Below are 18162 nucleotides of genomic sequence, written 5' to 3'. Positions count from 1 at the left end.
ACACTCACTGAATAAACGAGTCTGCCGCGGCTGTCTTATGACGGACCTCCGCGGTTTTTATTTTATTTTATTTTATTTTTTAATCATTTTCACAGTACCGTATTTTAAATTCACAGATAAATTCACTGTAAGCAAATCGGGCAGTGCCCAAATGAAGTTTGTCCAAGTGGAGTTGCCGTAGGCAGCTGTCCAAGATGGCGGCCGGTCTGCGCATGCGCAGACCAGTTTTGTCACAGATCGGGTAACGTCGCAAATCGGGTAGCGACAGGCCCGATAACGCGGAAGTAAACCCGGAAGTCAGAAACTTTTTCGGCGTATGCGCCAGGCGAGCAACTTTCATTGAAATGAACGGCGGCCATTTTCCGGTCCGGTATCCAGTTAATATAATACATCCATGTCCTTCACCTACTCACCTACGTAATTCTGTTTTGCAGGTTGGTACACGGTAAAAGTTGCACAAGCAGATTCCTCCTTGGGTGTACGGTGGTGTATTATAAGTAAAAGAAGTCCGTTGATGAGTTTTGATGTGTGTATCCGTGGTAACGAGCCGCGTTGGTGATCGCGAAAATACGAGTGTTGTAAACAATGGCGCTAGCGGCCATTTAGCATGTTAGCACAGTGATTGTGTATGTGGGATTCTGTGTGCTGGTGCTGTCGCTCCCTGATACCTTTTATTTCGGTTCCTGGGGCATTCTGACATGTTAGAAAATATATTTAATGTTAAATGAGAGCAAATGTACGTTTAATAATTTGAACTGAGGGTTTTTTTGAAGTTATAATAGTGTCCGGTCTGTGTTTAATGGGACCATAGGTTGAATGATTTTCCCTGTGTATGTGTGTTGTTTCATGTTTTGACTGTAAAGTCACTTGAATATTAATTTAAAAGCCTAAGAAGGTTTAAGGTTTACATTATTACATTAATATGAGGATGCACTTATTGAGTTAAAAACAAAGATACGCTCATATAGACTAAAACATGATTTACATTTCTGACACAATTGCACTTATAAGGAAGTGATTTATTTTTGTAAAGACAGATTATTTTTGTGAATGTGTGTGAATGAGATGTTTGTGGAAATGTAAATGGTAGATACAACATAATTAATGTGTTTAAAACTGAAACATAACTAATTACTCAGGGGAAGTTTGTTGTTTTATATTGTGCTTTGTGTAATAAATCAGACAGAAATCTGGGAAAGAAATGGCGGTTCGCTCCTTCACCTACTCACCTACGTAATTCTGTTTTGCAGGTCCAGAGTGAAGGGCGGTGAACCCCAGACAAATTCTTTTGTTACTCCGGTTACATTATCTTATTTGAAACCCGTAACATCTGCTTTAACGATTCCCTTATCGATTCCGTTTGGTTCAGAAACTCGCGCATTTGCTAAGAAAAACAAACAAACAACACACGCTGTGTTCGAGTCAGAACAAAGAAAACACGGTGTGGAGGCAGAAGCCTCAGTCTGGGGGTTGAGTGGTGTGACAGCATCGCCTGTGCACCTGTGTGTGTAACCCGGCCGACACTGCGTAGTGGACACGTGGGCTGCTCTCACGTCAAGAGTTGATGTAGCTGTTTACTGGATTGTTATTTTTGCGAGCCTCTCCCCCCCGCGCGACCCGACGCCGGCGTCGGGACAGTGTGTTCCTGGCTTTAGTTGATCAGCTCCAGGTGTTTTACAGCTGTTCTAGAGCCGATCGCTAGGTTACACAGCGCCCACAAAGACCCGTTATTCTACCGGACTGAACGAGAGATTAATGACGTTACGTTACGTTAAAATCTTCATTATAAATGAGGGTGCTTAGTGTTTATATCCAGATGTCACTGTTCTCACAAAATAAAGTTAATGGCATGTCTGTGTGGAGCGGAGCTGCTGACAGATGCAGCTGACAGTGACGTTTCCTCATCACTAACCTGTGAGCCTCCATCCGGTCCTCCCTCCCTCACGTCGTGAGGACAGGACAACGTCTCCTGAACAGGCTACATGTCTATTCTTTGTGTTTTTCTCTCTTCATTTCCAACCACCTCGTTTCAGGTTTTGCTCGTAGCCACGTGAAATGGTGCGCCCTGTGTCTTTTCTCTCGCGCGCTCTCTCTCTTTCGCTCGCTCGCTCACTCCGCATAAAAACGAACGTTATGAAAACAATAATTAGTGAGAAGAATACAGCTGCGTGAAAACCATCAAATGGAAACAGATAAGTTAAGACAGTTACATTCCTCCTGTGAGCACAGCTGCCCCACAGCCACAGTGGTCTATAGTGTTAACCTGTCCAGGCAGGTCGGTCCTATCTACTTTTTTAATGTTAGAGTCATTAATGCAGTGTTTTCAACCTTGGGGTTGGGACCCCATGTGGGGTCGCCTGGAATTCAAATGGGATCTCCTTAAATGTCTGGTTGGGAACCACTGCATTAATGCAAACAAACCCATTTCTCTTTTATTCCCTCACCCAATGAGAATCGATAAGAGAATCGATAAGGAATTGAATCGATAAGCAATATCGATAATGGAATCGGAATTGCTAAATTCTTATCAATACCCATCCCTAATCAGGCCTGCGCCTCGCCTTCGCTTCGCCAACGAGGCGTGTCCAGGAGCAGTTTGCAATTTTCCTTCGAAGCGCAGCAGGGCGCATCCCGCCTACTTCCCTCCCACCGGCGCAAATGGCATAGAGGGAGGAGAGAAGGCGTGGAGTGGGTTTGACACAGCCGAGTCAGATCTTCACCAATCAAATGAGCTCCTCTCCTCGCCTTGATTTCACCGTGGAAGAGGGAGGCAAGACCTCACAGGCAGGTTTCCACAGTTCCGGAATTATGGAATTATGGAATTAATAATCACAATAACCCCTATTTGAATCAGCACATACAGATTACAGCATACACATTCAGCACATCTATATCGATTGTCCCGTCACACTGATGACAGATCAAAGGCTGCACAGATGAAAGATGAGGATGGATTACTGCTGTGTTGACACTACACACTGTGCCGTTGCGATTATCTGCTATATTTATTTATTTACTTATTGATTTATTGAGCCGCATCGTCACGCGACCATAACAAATAAAACTGAAAACAAATAAACTATCATCTCTCACAGCAAGTGAGACGGGAGGAAACTGATGTTCTGGTCCGGTCCAAGCTGGCAGTGTCCGGTCGCGCGAACAGACCTCACGGGCTGATGATTTCAACTTATATTTAGTAATCTAAACACATGTGCACAGATCACAACATAAACAAACAGCTGTGCGTAAAGGAGGCATCACGGAGCGTCTCTCTTTTTCTTTAGAATTTACCTGAGAGGGGAGATGTGAATATCTGCTCAATATGATGCCGAGGCTGATTGTGGTTTGCTGTGAGTTATTATTATTATTATTATTATTATTATTATTAATTGCATTTAAATGTGCCTGGAACTGTGGAAATCTGCCTGTGAGGTCTTGGTGACGTGGGCACACTGCGCGCTGGGCAGTCAAAATACCAGTCCGCTGGCTGCGCTGCGCCTTGCGCTGAGATTAGACCAGGTTGGAGCTGGCGAGCTTTTGGCGCACTCTCCGCAACAAATTGTCACTGCGCCAAGGTGAATCTGTCGACACCTCCCCCTGCTGCGCGACCACTCCCATCTCGGCGCACAGCAGTCTGCCAATTTACCGAATCCGCTGCGCACCTTGTTGCACTGGAGGAAAATGCCACTGCGCCAGCTGCGCCAGGGCTCGCCTCGCTGCGCCCCCATGAGTTGCGCCAGGAAAATAGGGCCCGAAATGTTAATTTGTCAGAAAGTAGACCAACTGTTAAAACTTTTAGCTAACTGAAAAAACCCAGTAGTAGCAGTACCTGCCGCCATAGCAACAGAGGTTGAACATTCCAAAGCAACAGTTAGGATGGGTGGCAGTTACTGGCCTTTTTGTATGGTGTGTTGTGGTGTTTCATGAATGGGTTCCAGGGTGCCATTCCGAAGAGCCGCCACTCCGAACGTTTACTTTAATTTGTCGGAATGCCGACCCTTAATTATTTATGGGAAAAGGGTGCCATTACGAACCTGAAAGAAAGGGTGCCATTCCGAACCTGAAAAAATCTTTAATGGTTTATGGCACGGAGTAAAAACACCTAATTGTGGTGGTAGCATAATGGTCAGAGCATCTGCTTTTGACGCGGTGGATCAGGGTTCGACTCCCGGGGGAGATACATATTAACTGCGATTTTATTGGCCTCTACCTAACCTTTTTACTAAACTTAACCAACTCCTTTCTACATTGCCTAAACCTAACCAAAGCACAGAGCAAGGACATTTATTTTCAGCAGGAGTGCCGCGGCTGCATCAGACCATGGATGTAATGCATTAGACTCGCACCTGGGTGAAACTTTGGAGGCGGAGGGGGAGGGGCCGGTCGGGCGCTGTCCCCGCGGCGCGTCGTGTCAAGCCGGGCAGGAAGTCAAACCACCAGAGAATCCGGTCAATTTTCAAAATAAAACACATTCGGAACGGCGGCCCCTCGGGAAGTTCGAAATGACGGACCTTCGGGAATTTTCAGACTGGCAGACCGTCGGAATGGCGGTCCTTCGGAATGGCGGTCGCCCCCCCATGAATGTAGCCTACTGTATATATATATTTTTTTCTGTTTGTTTGAAATATTAATAATATAAATAATATTATAATCACAAGGTAACATAATTTAGAGTTAGCGTTTTAATAATTATTTGTATTGGCTGTGTATTTTCAAGGCCAGAAGCTTGTATGTGTGAGCCTGATCATCACCCCTCCTCATCATCATCCTCCTCATCATCATCCCCCCTCATCGTCATCCCCCTCATCATCAACCCCCTCATCGTTACCCTCATCCTCCTCATCACCCCCTTCTTTATCGACAACTTCCACTTCCTGATTCTTCAGTTCAGATGGTCGGACAATACAGTCTGAACTGAAGTGGCGAGCCAAACCCCACTGAACCTGGACTGTCAGAGAAGTTGATTTTTTTTATTTTATTTGTGATATTATTATTTTTTTTGTGCTATTCATTAGTCTACTGTTACTGTTGTAACTATTTTTATTTATCTTTGTTTATTGTTTTGATTGAGAGAGGGATAAGTTAAGGAAACCACCTGTCAGTAAGATCCGCAAAAAAATAGGATTCAAAATACAGAATTAGAAATAAATTAGACAATTAAAATAAAAACTAAATTAGCACTAAACTAAGAATTAGACATCAAATTATACTTACCTGACAGGTGGATTTGTAAGGGAAAAGAGGGAATAGTTTGTGTATTTCGATTTTGTCTTATGTGTTATTGTTGTTGTTATATGTGATTCTGAAAGAAAGAGATAAGAGAAAGAAAAAGAAAGAAAATAAGAAGAGAATCGATTCACATTGAAATAAATTTGATTATTTACTTTTTTTAAACATTTAACAGTGACCTCTTGTTGTTTTCTTTTCTACTCACACCCATTTCTCCAGAGCGAATCTAATCTTCTGAGTACTGGCCCACAAGTTTTCATTTTATTTACTTTACATTAAAGCAGATAACAGCGGCACGGCCGTTTCGGCTAATGCTGTGTTCAAGGCAGGCTTTTGAAACCGTAAGTTACAGCTTCAAGTCACAACTACGACTTGGTAGCGTTCCAGGTAACCCGTAGCTCGTGTTTTTACCGTCCTGTTGTCTGTGAAAGTTCCCTATAACGGCCACTCGTAACTTCCGACCCGTGAACTCGTACCAGATCGAACTGGTATGACTTCACAGGAAGGAAAAACACAAAGTACGAGTTTCCTTGAACGCACCATGAGTTAGCAGCCCCCGCCCTTGTCAGGCATCAATTGGTCCTCGTGCTACGTCACCACATTCACGCGCATCCCTTGGCTGCACACACAGCCCTTCATGCCGTTCTCTCCCCTCATTGGATAACACTTGTATCCACAAGGAAAATTTTCTCCTCGGGTTACAGCAGAGCAGAGTGACGGAGAGACTCGTGTTTAGGCTGAAATACTTCATGTAAGTGATTGCTGACGGAAAATAGGACTATTTAGGACTTATATTAACAAAAACATTCCACTGATATCTGCTTTAATAACTGGTTCTTCCTTTTACCAGGTGTTACAAGTCGTTTTCTGGCACGACACCGGACAGCGTCTCATTAGTTTCAGGCATCCTCGGTCACGAGACACACACGACCGACCGCGCACTGCGAGTGCACGGACACAGCCGTGACGTCACGCTCAGAAATGAGACTTTTCTGTGGCTTTTCTGACCGTTAGAAAACATTTTGACGGTTAAAAAGTCCATGACTTAAAAGTATAGAATACAAAGATTAGTAATTAACGGAGGTTACAGCTGGAGGTCCTGTGAACAGTTTTACAGGCTTCTCTTTTACTATTGCGGTCTATGGGAAAAATCCTTTTTGGGCCGCATGGGATTTTTTGTTGCAGTACCACGGGTGGCCACTGGGAAAAATCGGCGTGCCTGCTGAGAGCGTTACAGGGGGGCTGGTGGGTATGTGTATCCTGTGTGAATGTGTGTATTAATCTCTCTCGCGCTCTGTTAAGATGAATACGCAAATCGCTGCAGAGTGCGAGCCTGGCACAGAGGTGTGCGCTCTGGCGCATCTGACACAATCGGTTAACAGCACCGAAAGGAAACTGGCTCCGCTCCGCGGCTATTTCGCGTCCGACGTCTTGCACACGTTTTTATTGATATTGTAGCGTCCGAGCCGACGTAATTACAACAACAAAACACAAACTTATCTGACAGCACTTCTTCCTCTGCTCCTCCTCACTCACTCACCCCGGCCCCTCAGTTTCTCATCCAACCATACCCTACCTGCCCGTACCGTACACATTCACAGTCAGTCAGAAATAACAGAACTTAACATCATAACAAGAACTGCGGGGTCGCTACAATATTTTCAGTTGTGCAGTAGGCTATTATTAATAATGAGCGATGAGTCCCATTGCTACGTGCCCCCCCCCCCCCCCCCCCCCCCCCCCCCCCCCCGCGCCCATTATCTCAGTCAATATGAACTCCTATCCTGCTTCTGGGCCGGATTAGTCGGGCTAATACACTGTCGTACCCTAATTACTGGGAGTCGGAGCACCGGGCATACTTAAATCGAGGAAATGGGAGGTTGGATTAATGGACGCAAAAATATAGAAATGGGAAGTCGGAGAAATGGGAAGTGGGACTGACGTCATGCGCCCCTGAAATAACCGTTAGTCGACCAGCCGCCATTACTGCGGTGACAGCTCCCAGTCAGGCAGCGATGGGTTCTGTGCGCGAAGCGGGCATTTGAATGCATGCGCCAAGAAGTGGACCTTTTCTCTTATGTAAATATGTCTAGTAAGGTTGGGAGGACATGTGCCGTCATCGGCTGCTCTAATATCAGCAAAACACAGCCCCTTACTGCAGGAGGAGTGTCCGTGTTTAGACCGTAACGTTACGTACAGTGACAGCAACGCAGTCACAGCTGACCTGTACAACCAGGCTACTCTCCCTTCACACCGTTACCTTCACATCGTGGTAAAAGTGGACGGTCTGTGAATGTCTCACTGATCCCTTCAATATGATGTGATCATGGTCGTCTAAAAGCCGGTGTAAAATATGTCTGACCCACCCGGAGCTCAGGTAATTTTGACCATAAATCAGAGACCTGTAATTGACGTTTTTTCTGATCATCGGAGGCCAGCTGATCAATAAAATGTTGTTGAATATCTAAAACAAAGCACTTGTTTTTATTCATGTAGCCTGTCCACATGATTAAATATCCCGCTGCTGGCTTGCTAACGTCAGCACGCATAACGTACCGGTATGTTATATTGTTTATGATACAGTCTCTTATCTCCCTAATCTTTCCTGCTAATCGCTCAAACAAATGATTAATTCCTAAATTAATATTGGTATTCATGTAAGATACCTTAATCAGTTACTGGGGGGCACTAAACATCACAAATGCAGCCTATTTATGATGCTGTCATAAGCCGTTTTCCCACTAAAATTAGCGGGTCGACGCGGGTTTTTTAAACGCGGGTCGACCCGCTAACAATCGGCATTTGGCCCCTTTCCCATTGACCAAAATGAGCCGAGTCTGACCCCCCGCTGAGGGATCAGACAGAGCTCTCATCCGCGGTGCAAGAGACACACACAGTCATGCCACAGCCGCCCGCCGCGGAGTGTCCGTCCGCCGAGGCAGATTCTCTGACTGACCTGGAGCACCAGGACCGCGGAGGACAGCCAGTCTGCTGCGGCCGGATGACGGACGTCCGCGGCACAACACGTCAGTTAAACAGACTGTTGCTTCTTTTCTTTTCTTTTTTTCTATCGTTTTTGGTCAGTGTTCTCTGATCTTTTGATCCCAGTCTCGGATGAGAGCAGAGCGGAGCAGAGCTTTGTTTTGGTACATGATATGAGACGCGACCGGCGCGATGACGTAGCGTCACGTAACGTTCAGTGTCATCACGTAAATTAGCGGGTTGACGCGGGTCTGGCGTTCCCACTGCAAGCCGTTCGGAGCCGAGCCGATTAAAGGCGATTTTAACCCGCGTCGCTTGCCGAGTCGTTTGACCCCGCGTCGACCGGTGCGCCTTTCCCACTGCCACCAAAAGCCGATTGTTAGCGGGTTTAAACGGGTAATAGAGAATCAGTTTACTATGACTGACACATGTCACCGCCGCAGCAATGGCGCCGCCGCAAGATGGCGGCATACACAAATTGCTCGCCGAATTCGTGTATACCATGGCTTGTTGTGATGTACTGCTTAATTATTATGATCAACCGTGGTTGTTCGGCTATATTGCTACATTTGTGTGGAGTAATGAGTATGAGGCAGCTAAAGCTAGCGTGTCTTGTTAGCATGATAGTAGTTTTGATCTGGTTGAGTTGATCTTCATTACATCATGTTGATCCTAAACACATACCCAATGTGTAATATTTTCAGGTTGTGCTAGCTGTCAGCAGGCTTGGTGATAGCTCCCACCAGTGATATTGTCAGGCCATTGATGTTTGCACTGTTGTCATGGCAACAGTCTTGGTTTGCACAAGGACGTGCGCTGTCACTACCCGATTTGCAACGCTACCCGATTTGTGACAAAACTGGTCTGCGCATGCGCAGGCCAGCCGCCATCTTGGACAGCTGCCTACGGCAACTCCACTTGGACAAACTTCATTTGGGCACTGCCCGATTTGCGTACATGCTTATAGTTCTGTGAATTTAAAATACGGTACTGTGAAAATGATTAAAAAATAAAATAAAATAAAAACCGCGGAGGTCCGTCATAAGACAGCCGCGGCAGACTCGTTTATTCAGTGATTGTGATTGTTGTGGTAGTTGTGATTGTTTGTGGTTGTCATGGTGATGAGGCCGGCGAGAAAAGACGACAGTAAACATTAAAAGTCCGTCTCTGTTCCTGTTTTCTGAGCATCAAGATCCATCCATATACCATAACGAACCCTCAATTTACATTACTAATAAAGTATTTTAAAAAAATAAATAAAAAGATAAACCGTCTCTGGCGACACACATAGGGCAGTGATCCTAGGTCAATTCAACTAAGTTTGTCCAAGTGGAGTTGCCGTACGTAGCTGTCACAAATCGGGTAGCGTTGCAAATCGGGTAGTGACATGCACTCGTCACAAAAACGTGATGTCATAGAATTTTTAAAACTTGTAAATAGACATCACATCAACATAAGCTGTGATGTCACAGTCTCTTCTCAGTGACAAAACAAAAAATGTGATGTCATGTAGAATTCAACATGAGCTGTGATGTCACAGTCTCAGTCCTCTGAACTTCAAAGGAAAAAAATGTGATGTCATATAGAATTCTCAAAGTTGTAAATAGCCCCAGAACTTATAAGGCTGTTATTCACAGGCTGGTATGTGTTATTTAGTCACACAGTGCAAGAGTAGCCTATTTGTCCATCACGTCAACATCATGTCATAATTTGTTTTGTCACAAAAATGTCAAGTTATTCTGAAGTCATAGAGAATTTTAAAACCTGTATATTTATCCAGAACTTTAAATTTTGGTATATACAGGCTGCTATCTGTGAATCTCAGACACACTGAGCCAGAGTATTTGGTGATCGTTCTTCAAACATAAGACTACAACCACATCATGGCTGGAAGAAAATTCACTTGGGCCGAATTTACAGAAGCTGCAGAGCAAAGTCCTCCAAACCAGGAGAGAGGACAAACTCAAGCATGTCCCAACGAGAAGACAGTCTCCTGGAAGAAGATGGGTCAGAGGAAAGAACTGCACCTAGGGAACAGGGAACTGGAAATGCAGTTGGAGGAAATGACAGAGAATGTCAAAGAAAAGGACATTCAGATTCAGGAGCTCAAGAAGGCTAAAGATATGTATTTGGACATGTTCCAAAAATGCTCAGATGATCTACAGAGACTGATAGGGAAGGACACCAAGGACACCAGTTTGAGGAAAGTGGAAGAGTTGGAGGAGGTGATAAAAGTCCTGAAGAGAGAGAACAAGAAGCTGTACACAGAAAGGCTCATCCTGAAGGAAGTGTCCCAAAGACAACAAGAAAAGCACCAAGTCCTTCAGGATGAGAAGCTAACACTGCAGTCCACTAACCAAATCCTGAGGGCAGAAAAAAGAAACCTTCAGGCACAAAACCGGGTTCTGCAAAAGCTCCAGACTGCCAACGACATGTTGCAGCTGGAGAGAGAAAAGCTCCTGGAAGAAAACAACAGGCTGGACACAGAGAAGAGACACGTCCAAGAAAACAACACCATGTTGCAGGTAGAGAATAAAGAACTGAAAGATGACAACAACAGGCTGGACACAGAGAATTCTGACAACAACAGGTTTCAGTCTCAGCATAAACACCTGCAAGAAATGAACAACCTGCTGCATGCAGAAAAGAAAGTTCTCCAAGACAACAACAATGTGCTACAGATGGAGACCAAAGACCTACAACATGACAACAACAGGCTCAAAGTGGAGAAGAACAACCTCCAAGAAAAAAACAACGTCCTTCAGGTGGAGGACAAACACCTGAAACAAGAAAACAACAGGTTTCAGTCGGAGAAGAAAAACTTCCAGGAAATGAACAATCTGCTGCATGCAGATAAGAAAGTTCTCCAAGACAACAACAACGTCCTTCAGGATGAGAAGCTAACACTGCAGTCCAGTAACCAAATCCTGAGAGCAGAAAAAAGAAACCTTCAGACACAAAACCGAGTTCTGCAAAACCTCCAGACTGCCAACAACATGTTGCAGGTGGAGAGAGAAAAGCTCCTGTCAGAAAACAACAGGCTGGACACAGAGAAGAGACACGTCCAAGAAAACAACACCATGTTGCAGGTAGAGAACAAAGGACTGAAACAGGACAACAACAGGCTCGGAGTGGAGAAGAACAACCTCCAAGAAAAAAACAACATCCTTGAGGTGGAGAACAAACACCTGCGAGCAGACAAGGACCTTCTGCAGAGTGAGAAGGGAAACCTCAAGGACCAAAACAAAACACTGCAGCTGGAAAAGCTGGCGCTCCAGACGGAGGAGAAGCTGCTCCTGAAAACTCAGAAGAAGAAGAGACGCTTCTGGTTTTGAAAGAGGACCAATGAGGAGCTGGAAGGAGGAACAGAAAACCAGTATGAGGGGGATGAGAATCAGGTGGTGGAGGAGGAGGGGGCTGCAGCAGCTCCACTCTCCTCCTCCTCCTCTCTCCACCCTACTCAAGAAGCTCCAACCACCTCCTCTTCTTAACGTCTCATTCTGTTTAGTTAATTACTATCTCTCTCTCTCTCTCTCTCTCTCTCTCTCTCTCTCTCTCTCTCTCTCTCTCTCTATCTATCTATCTATCTATCTATCTATCTATCTATCTCAAAAAAAAAAAAAAATTCTGCATATGATCCTCTTTGAATAATGACATACAGTATATCTGTCTGTTACGTAAATTGTGCTTTAACTTACCGGTAAATCAAAACTGAAGTTGTATTTTGTGTATTAGGGGTAATTATCTCACTGTAATTGGATTACTGTATTAGCTGACAATGGCTATTTTTTGTTGTTGGTTTTTACATGGATTTCTGTTTATACAGGAAGGTTGCACGTTACTGTAAAGTTGTTCTTTTTTCTACTAAATGTTACTTACGTTTATCAAGTATATAAAATCTGAGTTTATAAAACAGAGAAGTGGTTCCTTGGATCTTGCCAAATCTGGCATAATAGAAGATCCCTCAGGGTTAACAGGTTAAACTTGTTTCGTTTTGTTTTTCTTTCCTTTTCTATTCAGCAATCAAAAAGATAGAATTAAAAATTTAAAAATATATATGTATAAAAGTGTTGTCTTAAAGATGTATTTTCTGCATATATTACTGTATTTAGTGTCTTGTGATTACACAATCAATTCTATAAAAAAATAACCTGTGTCAGATAGTGATTATTAGTGACTTTCATGAGGACTATTCTACAATGCAGATTCCATTCAGTATCAGATTTGCATTCAAAACACTAACAGCATACTGAAGCTCTGACATGCAGTATAGTGTGCTCCACTGGGTCAATTCTCTATCCAGAAGTGGGACAGAGGCGCCATCTAGTGGTCATTTCATTTGACAAAAACTAATTGGCAAAATCGCAGCTCAGTCACCAGTCACACAGCTCATCATCATCATCTGCAAGAACAACTCTTCAAAAATCACTTTTATACTTATATAAACTACTATACTTATAAATAGGCTACTTATATTATGGGATTGTAGTTCTCCTTCTACTTTTTTTCTAGTATGTAGCATTTTTCCTCAGTAAGTTTGTATATAGGCTACCTAGTATAGTTTGAGTATATATACATGGGCTACACAAACTATACATACACAAAATAGTGTGCTATTTCAATAGGAATTAGTCAATGCTGTGTTGAATAGGCTACATTTGACTAAAATCTATCCATATTAGCAAGACTTGTTGGACTTCTTGTGACATTTGACATTACATTTTTTGTTTATTATTTGTTGTCCCTACACTGTATGGGGGCATCACAAACATCCATATCCATACAGTCTATGGCAGTGTTTTTCAACCTTGGGGTCGGAACCCCATGTGGGGTCGCCTGAAATTCAAATGGGGTCACCTGAAATGTCTAGTAATTGATAAAAAAAAATGTACTGATAAAATTATTTTTTTAACTAATTATTATTCTCTTTAAAATTACAATTAAAAACACCACACACAATCTTAAACAACTGTATTCTATACTTTCACTTTCTTGATTGACAGGGTCACCAGAAATTTGTTGTCAAAATGGGGTCATAATCCACAAAAGGTTGGGAACCACTGGCCTATGGTCTAAATCAGGGCTGCCCAATTTGGGGCCTCGAATTTTTAATTTTTTTAATTTCTATTATTTTCTCACTGTGATATTGCATAATGACTCCGGCCAATAGGTGTAGTCTATCACCAGTGTTGTTAACCTGCTGGGAGTGTTCATAGAAGAATAGACACACAAGTTATTTTGACTGTGACTGCTTTTCTGGGGATGACACAAGTAGCAGACAATGCCCTTCTCAACCAGAGTACCAGTAGTAACATTGCTTTGCTTTAACAGCAGGGCTCCGACTAACATTTTTCACGATGAGCACCAAAATTCAAATTTCCTCATGTCAACTAAGAGCTGTGAGAATTTTCAGAGTCCTCCGTTCCTTCTCTGAGTTATGGGGGGGTCCGCGTAGCAGTATTTGTCCATATAATTGTTGTCAATGGATACCAACTTTCTTCGTCCAAAAAACATCCAAATACCTCCATGCTGCTCGTCTGTAATGTCCCTCTTGTATTGAAGCCCCGACATGAGGGTGAGTAGATAATGAGTGAAATTTGAATTTTGGGTGAACTATCCCTTTAAAATTTTAGGAGAGCCAGCAGAAAATTTAGGGGCACACACTTGTAAATCAACTTGTAAAGCAAGTATTCACAATAGTCACACACATTCACCTGCCACCTGTAATGACAAACATCAGATTTCTTTAGCCTCCCCTTTCGTGTTTCACCAGCGTTAGAAAACAAAAAGACAGCCAAATTCACTGATGTGCCAAGTAGATGAAAAATTTACTTGCACTGTCCCAAATTTTAGGGGCAAAATGCCCCCATTTAGGAGTAGCCTGGAGCCTTGTGAAACACAATAATCAATCGTGTTATTTAAAAATGACTTTGTATGAATGTTTAGTTTTGGCCGGCGAACCCCCCCCCCCCGATTCATTTTTGGCCCTTAAGAATTTGGGCACTGGTCTAAATACTAAGTCTGCTGTTGCAATTCTTCCTGTGACCATGAGAGGGCAGTAAACGCTTATGATTTTACAAATTAAAACAGACAACAGTAATGCTTATCTCCACTCTGACTGTATATGGATAATACATTCACAGTAGGCCGGTCGTGTATTGAAATGTACTTATTGTCAGGGTATACAAAGTGTAGTGCAAAGTATTTTATAAGACCCATAGCCCTGAAGAACTAGCCTTGATTATAGTGTTGGTCAGTCTGACAATTAATTTGATTGTCAGCATTCATAAAGCTAATTTACAGTTTGAGGATATTAATGATAAAAAAAAATGCTACATAACAACGAACATAGATATATATAACACAGGGGAACTATGATGTTAAATACTAAATAGCTACACTATAAATTATTATTATTTATTTATTTATAATGAATTAAAGGCTTTATTGTCCTCTGTGGTTTAATAACACAGCATTACTCAGAAAAGGGACTGCCTTCCTGGTTGTATTCTGAAGAACCTTCTTTTATGGGATAATATTTCTTCATATTACTCCCAGCCTACGTACATTCTCTAGAGTCGGTCTATTTGCTGGAAACAAGAAGTGAATTCCTCTTGGATAATTTTAAACATTAACACAGACTGAACAGAAATAATAATAGTACTTTGTTGACACTGGACCAACACATTTGCTTATTTCTTCACATTTCTATTCTGTCAATCCCTTCAGTCAAATACATTGTCAAATGTGTTACTAACCATGAAATAATAAAAAATGACCTCTAAACAGACTGGTTGACTGTAGCACAGCCACAGACCTTTGTCAATCAGTGCATTGGTGTGCGTGCATTCCCATGTACGAAAATGGACAATTCCAAGTTGAAAATGATTTTTTTTATTATTATTCATTTAAATTAACAAACACTGCTATACATATTGCTGTTTTTTATTAATTTTGAGTCATTTTTAACAGTTAAAGCATTTGGAAAAGAAGTAATAGTTAGTTGAAAACAGGCGACAGACAGTAGATGACATGTACAGTAGAAGATCTACGGTCAATGGCTTTCCTATGTGTGTCGAGGGGCTTCAGAATATCTCAACATACAGACATATCAGACTTGCCCACAGTAATGTTTTTGGTTATCATTTCACCTCTTTATGTTGTCAAACAGGATCAAAGACGCCCTGTCACACCACATGATATTACAGTCAGTGATGCTAAACCCAACATCAGTGAAATATAAACAGCCGACATGGTTTTTTCCAAACAAGTAGCAGCAGCTTGTATTGAATTTCAAAGTCTGTTTTCTGCATCCAGCGCAAACAAAAGTCTTCCAACCACAGCTTTTATTCCTCTGATAACAAAAAAGGGCTCAAGCAAAGATGACACCCCTTTCAACCCCTGACATTATATTTATTAGGAATGTTTGAAGTAAACAAAAAAAAAATCCCAAATATCGCTGTTGTGTCCTTCTCAGTGCATGGCATTGAAATCCCTCATCCCTTTTAGATACACACATAAAAACAATTTTTTTTAAAAACAAGAAAAAAAAGAAGTGCTTCATAAAACCTCCAAAATATTACATCTTTTCAAGGTGTCCCCTCTTTCATCTCAGACCAGCTGTAGAGAGAGTCCTCTGATCCCTTCCTTAGAGTCACAAAGTGGACTGGGTCTGGCCTTTGTTTAAAGCCAACAAGGCTTCCACTAAGTTTCTACTGAGTACCTCCAAGTTGGCATATGTTCATACACCCATAAATCATCTGAGTTGAATTTAAACATCATTTCTTTACTAAAAGTGACAGATTTACAAACACAGTATAAACAGGGTTGACATCATTGGCAGCTGGCGACAGTCTAGACCACAGTGGCTTTTTTTTTTTTTTTTTTTTTTTCAAATTTGAGCAAAATCCCTCCTTTTAGACAAAGACGGACGAATTACAGGATTACATGTGTCATAAAAACCGTTCTTTTGGCTTTTTTGAAACCTGACCTGCCCTGAGAGGCGGTGAGACCTTTATTTAGAGAATGTGCGAAACAAAGAAGTGCAGAATCCAGTGGAGGAGGGTTTTTTTCTTGTTCAAACCTTAACATCGGAGCTAAAAAGAGAAACCTTTTTCTCCGTTTGACGCGATGGAGTGATGAAGTCTATCGTCCCTATCGCGTATAGTACCAACTCTGCAACACTTTGGCTAGACCATTCGACAGCCCGCAGTCCTGCAATGCTCTTCACGATGGGGTTCTACTACACCAGAGAGAGAGAGATATCCCCGACATCAATGTAAATCACATACACTTTGTCATAAACAGGTTGTAAAGTTCAGGTACAGAATCACTGAGGAAAAGCACACCAATACTACTGTAAAGTCAAGCCACTATGGCAAAATAGAAGGTATAGAGTATTGAGGAACTAGTCATTGATTGTTTGAAAGTTGGCTCGTATCGTTTGCAACACTGAGGAGTGCTTAGGTCACCTAGTGGGCGACGATTTTGCTTTTCTACAGGCAGATTAAGGAAAGGACGATATTTCAACAAAACACTTTGTAAAATTTAATCAGCACAGTCCATAAATACAATTAAAGAGATGGGAATAACATCAGAAATGTGTACACACTCTGGGTAGTAATTCCTGAATCAAGGTCCAAGCTATGAAAGGACAAATTAAGTGGAAAAAAAAAGACGAGAGGAAGTCTTTGCTCACTGTCTCTTTCTCCCCTCAGAAATTCCAGTAAGATGCTGACCTCCTTGAGTGATTTATTGATTCGTCTTGGCAGAGTGCAAGTGTCAGCATGGCTTTTTTTTTAACAGATTCAGAAAAATATATTAAGAACGCGCTCTCTAGTTTTAGTCACATCTACTCACGATTGCCACATTTCGGCATGTCTTTCTTCAGAACCGTCCTGCCCAGTAAACAAGTCGACACTCGAGTTGAAATGGCGAAGGGATGACACTTTCTTTTTCTTTTTCTTTTTTTTTAGGATTGATGCACACACTTTTACAAATAAAAAAAATCTTACACTGAAGCAGAACAAGAAGAAACACGCAGCGTAGCCCTTGTGGGGGTCTCCCTGTTGGAGGGGAAACGGCTCACATGGTCAGCTTGGTCTTGACTTTTCAATGTGCTCTTGGGTCTTTAAAAAAAGACACTGGAGAGGAGGGGGTGGTGGTGGTAGGGGGGTGCACAGTCGATCCTCGTGCTTGCCTTCGGCCACAGTGTTTTATTTCTCAGCCGCGCCGAGCTGAGCCCCCGCCTCAGAGGGCCAGGAGGGTGGGGGAGTTGAGGGAGTCCGAGGACTGGTCGCCGCTGCTGCTGCTGCGCCGGTGGGCCTTGGAGCAGGACTCGGAGGAGGGCGAGGGGCTCTCGGGCTCCAGCATGCTCGGGTAGGTGAATATGAGGTTGGGGGCGTTGGGCGTGGCGGCCGGGGTGGACGCCGCCACCACCGGCGTGTTCAGGCTGTCTCCGTCCGTGCAGTAAATCCCGCCGCCGCCGCCTCCCAGGCAGATGGGCTTGATGACGGAGCGCTGAGGCTTGTCGTCGTCGTCGTCGTCCGGCTCCTGCTTCACCACCACCTGGTTCATCTGAGCCCGGGTGCCCATGTTGGGGCGCATGGTCAGGGGGAGTGGGGTACACTGCTGCTGCTGCTGCTGCTGGTGCTGCTGGTGCTGCTGCTGGTGCTGGTGCTGTTGATGCTGTTGGTGCTGTTGGTGCTGCTGGTGCTGCTGGTGCTGCTGGTGCCCCGACGACTGGTGGCGATCCTCGGTGGGCAGCTTGCACACCGGGTTGTGGGCGACCAGCATGAACTCCAGCTTGTCTTTCTCCTTCTGCAGGCTCTCGATCTCCTTCTGCAGGTCGGCTTTCTCCTCCTCCAGCTTCTCAGTCTCCTATGGACACACAAACAAGACACAAGGATGAGCACTTGAGCTCGAGTATGAGCGTGTTTGTTTTTGTTAACT

At 43.4% G+C, this 18162-nt stretch overlaps 1 protein-coding gene across 1 annotated transcript; it reads right to left on the bottom strand.

Moving 5' to 3' along the window:
* Window positions 1-15082: 15082 nt before the first annotated feature.
* On the bottom strand, window positions 15083-18156 carry LOC146960535 (uncharacterized). Its single transcript, XM_085772294.1, has one exon. It carries the CDS (start codon window positions 18004-18006, stop codon window positions 17461-17463), a length of 546 nt encoding a protein of 181 aa, XP_085628420.1. The 5' UTR covers window positions 18007-18156; the 3' UTR covers window positions 15083-17460.
* Between the last annotated feature and the right edge of the window lie 6 nt (window positions 18157-18162).

This window comes from Trachurus japonicus, unplaced genomic scaffold (assembly GCF_045865225.1).
Source record: "Trachurus japonicus isolate A0001 unplaced genomic scaffold, Traja_1.0 AP030252.1".
In the NCBI taxonomy this organism is placed as follows: Eukaryota; Metazoa; Chordata; class Actinopteri; order Carangiformes; family Carangidae; genus Trachurus; species Trachurus japonicus.
Note: the sequence above shows the minus strand (reverse complement) of the source record. Positions and strands in the feature narration are given on the sequence as shown.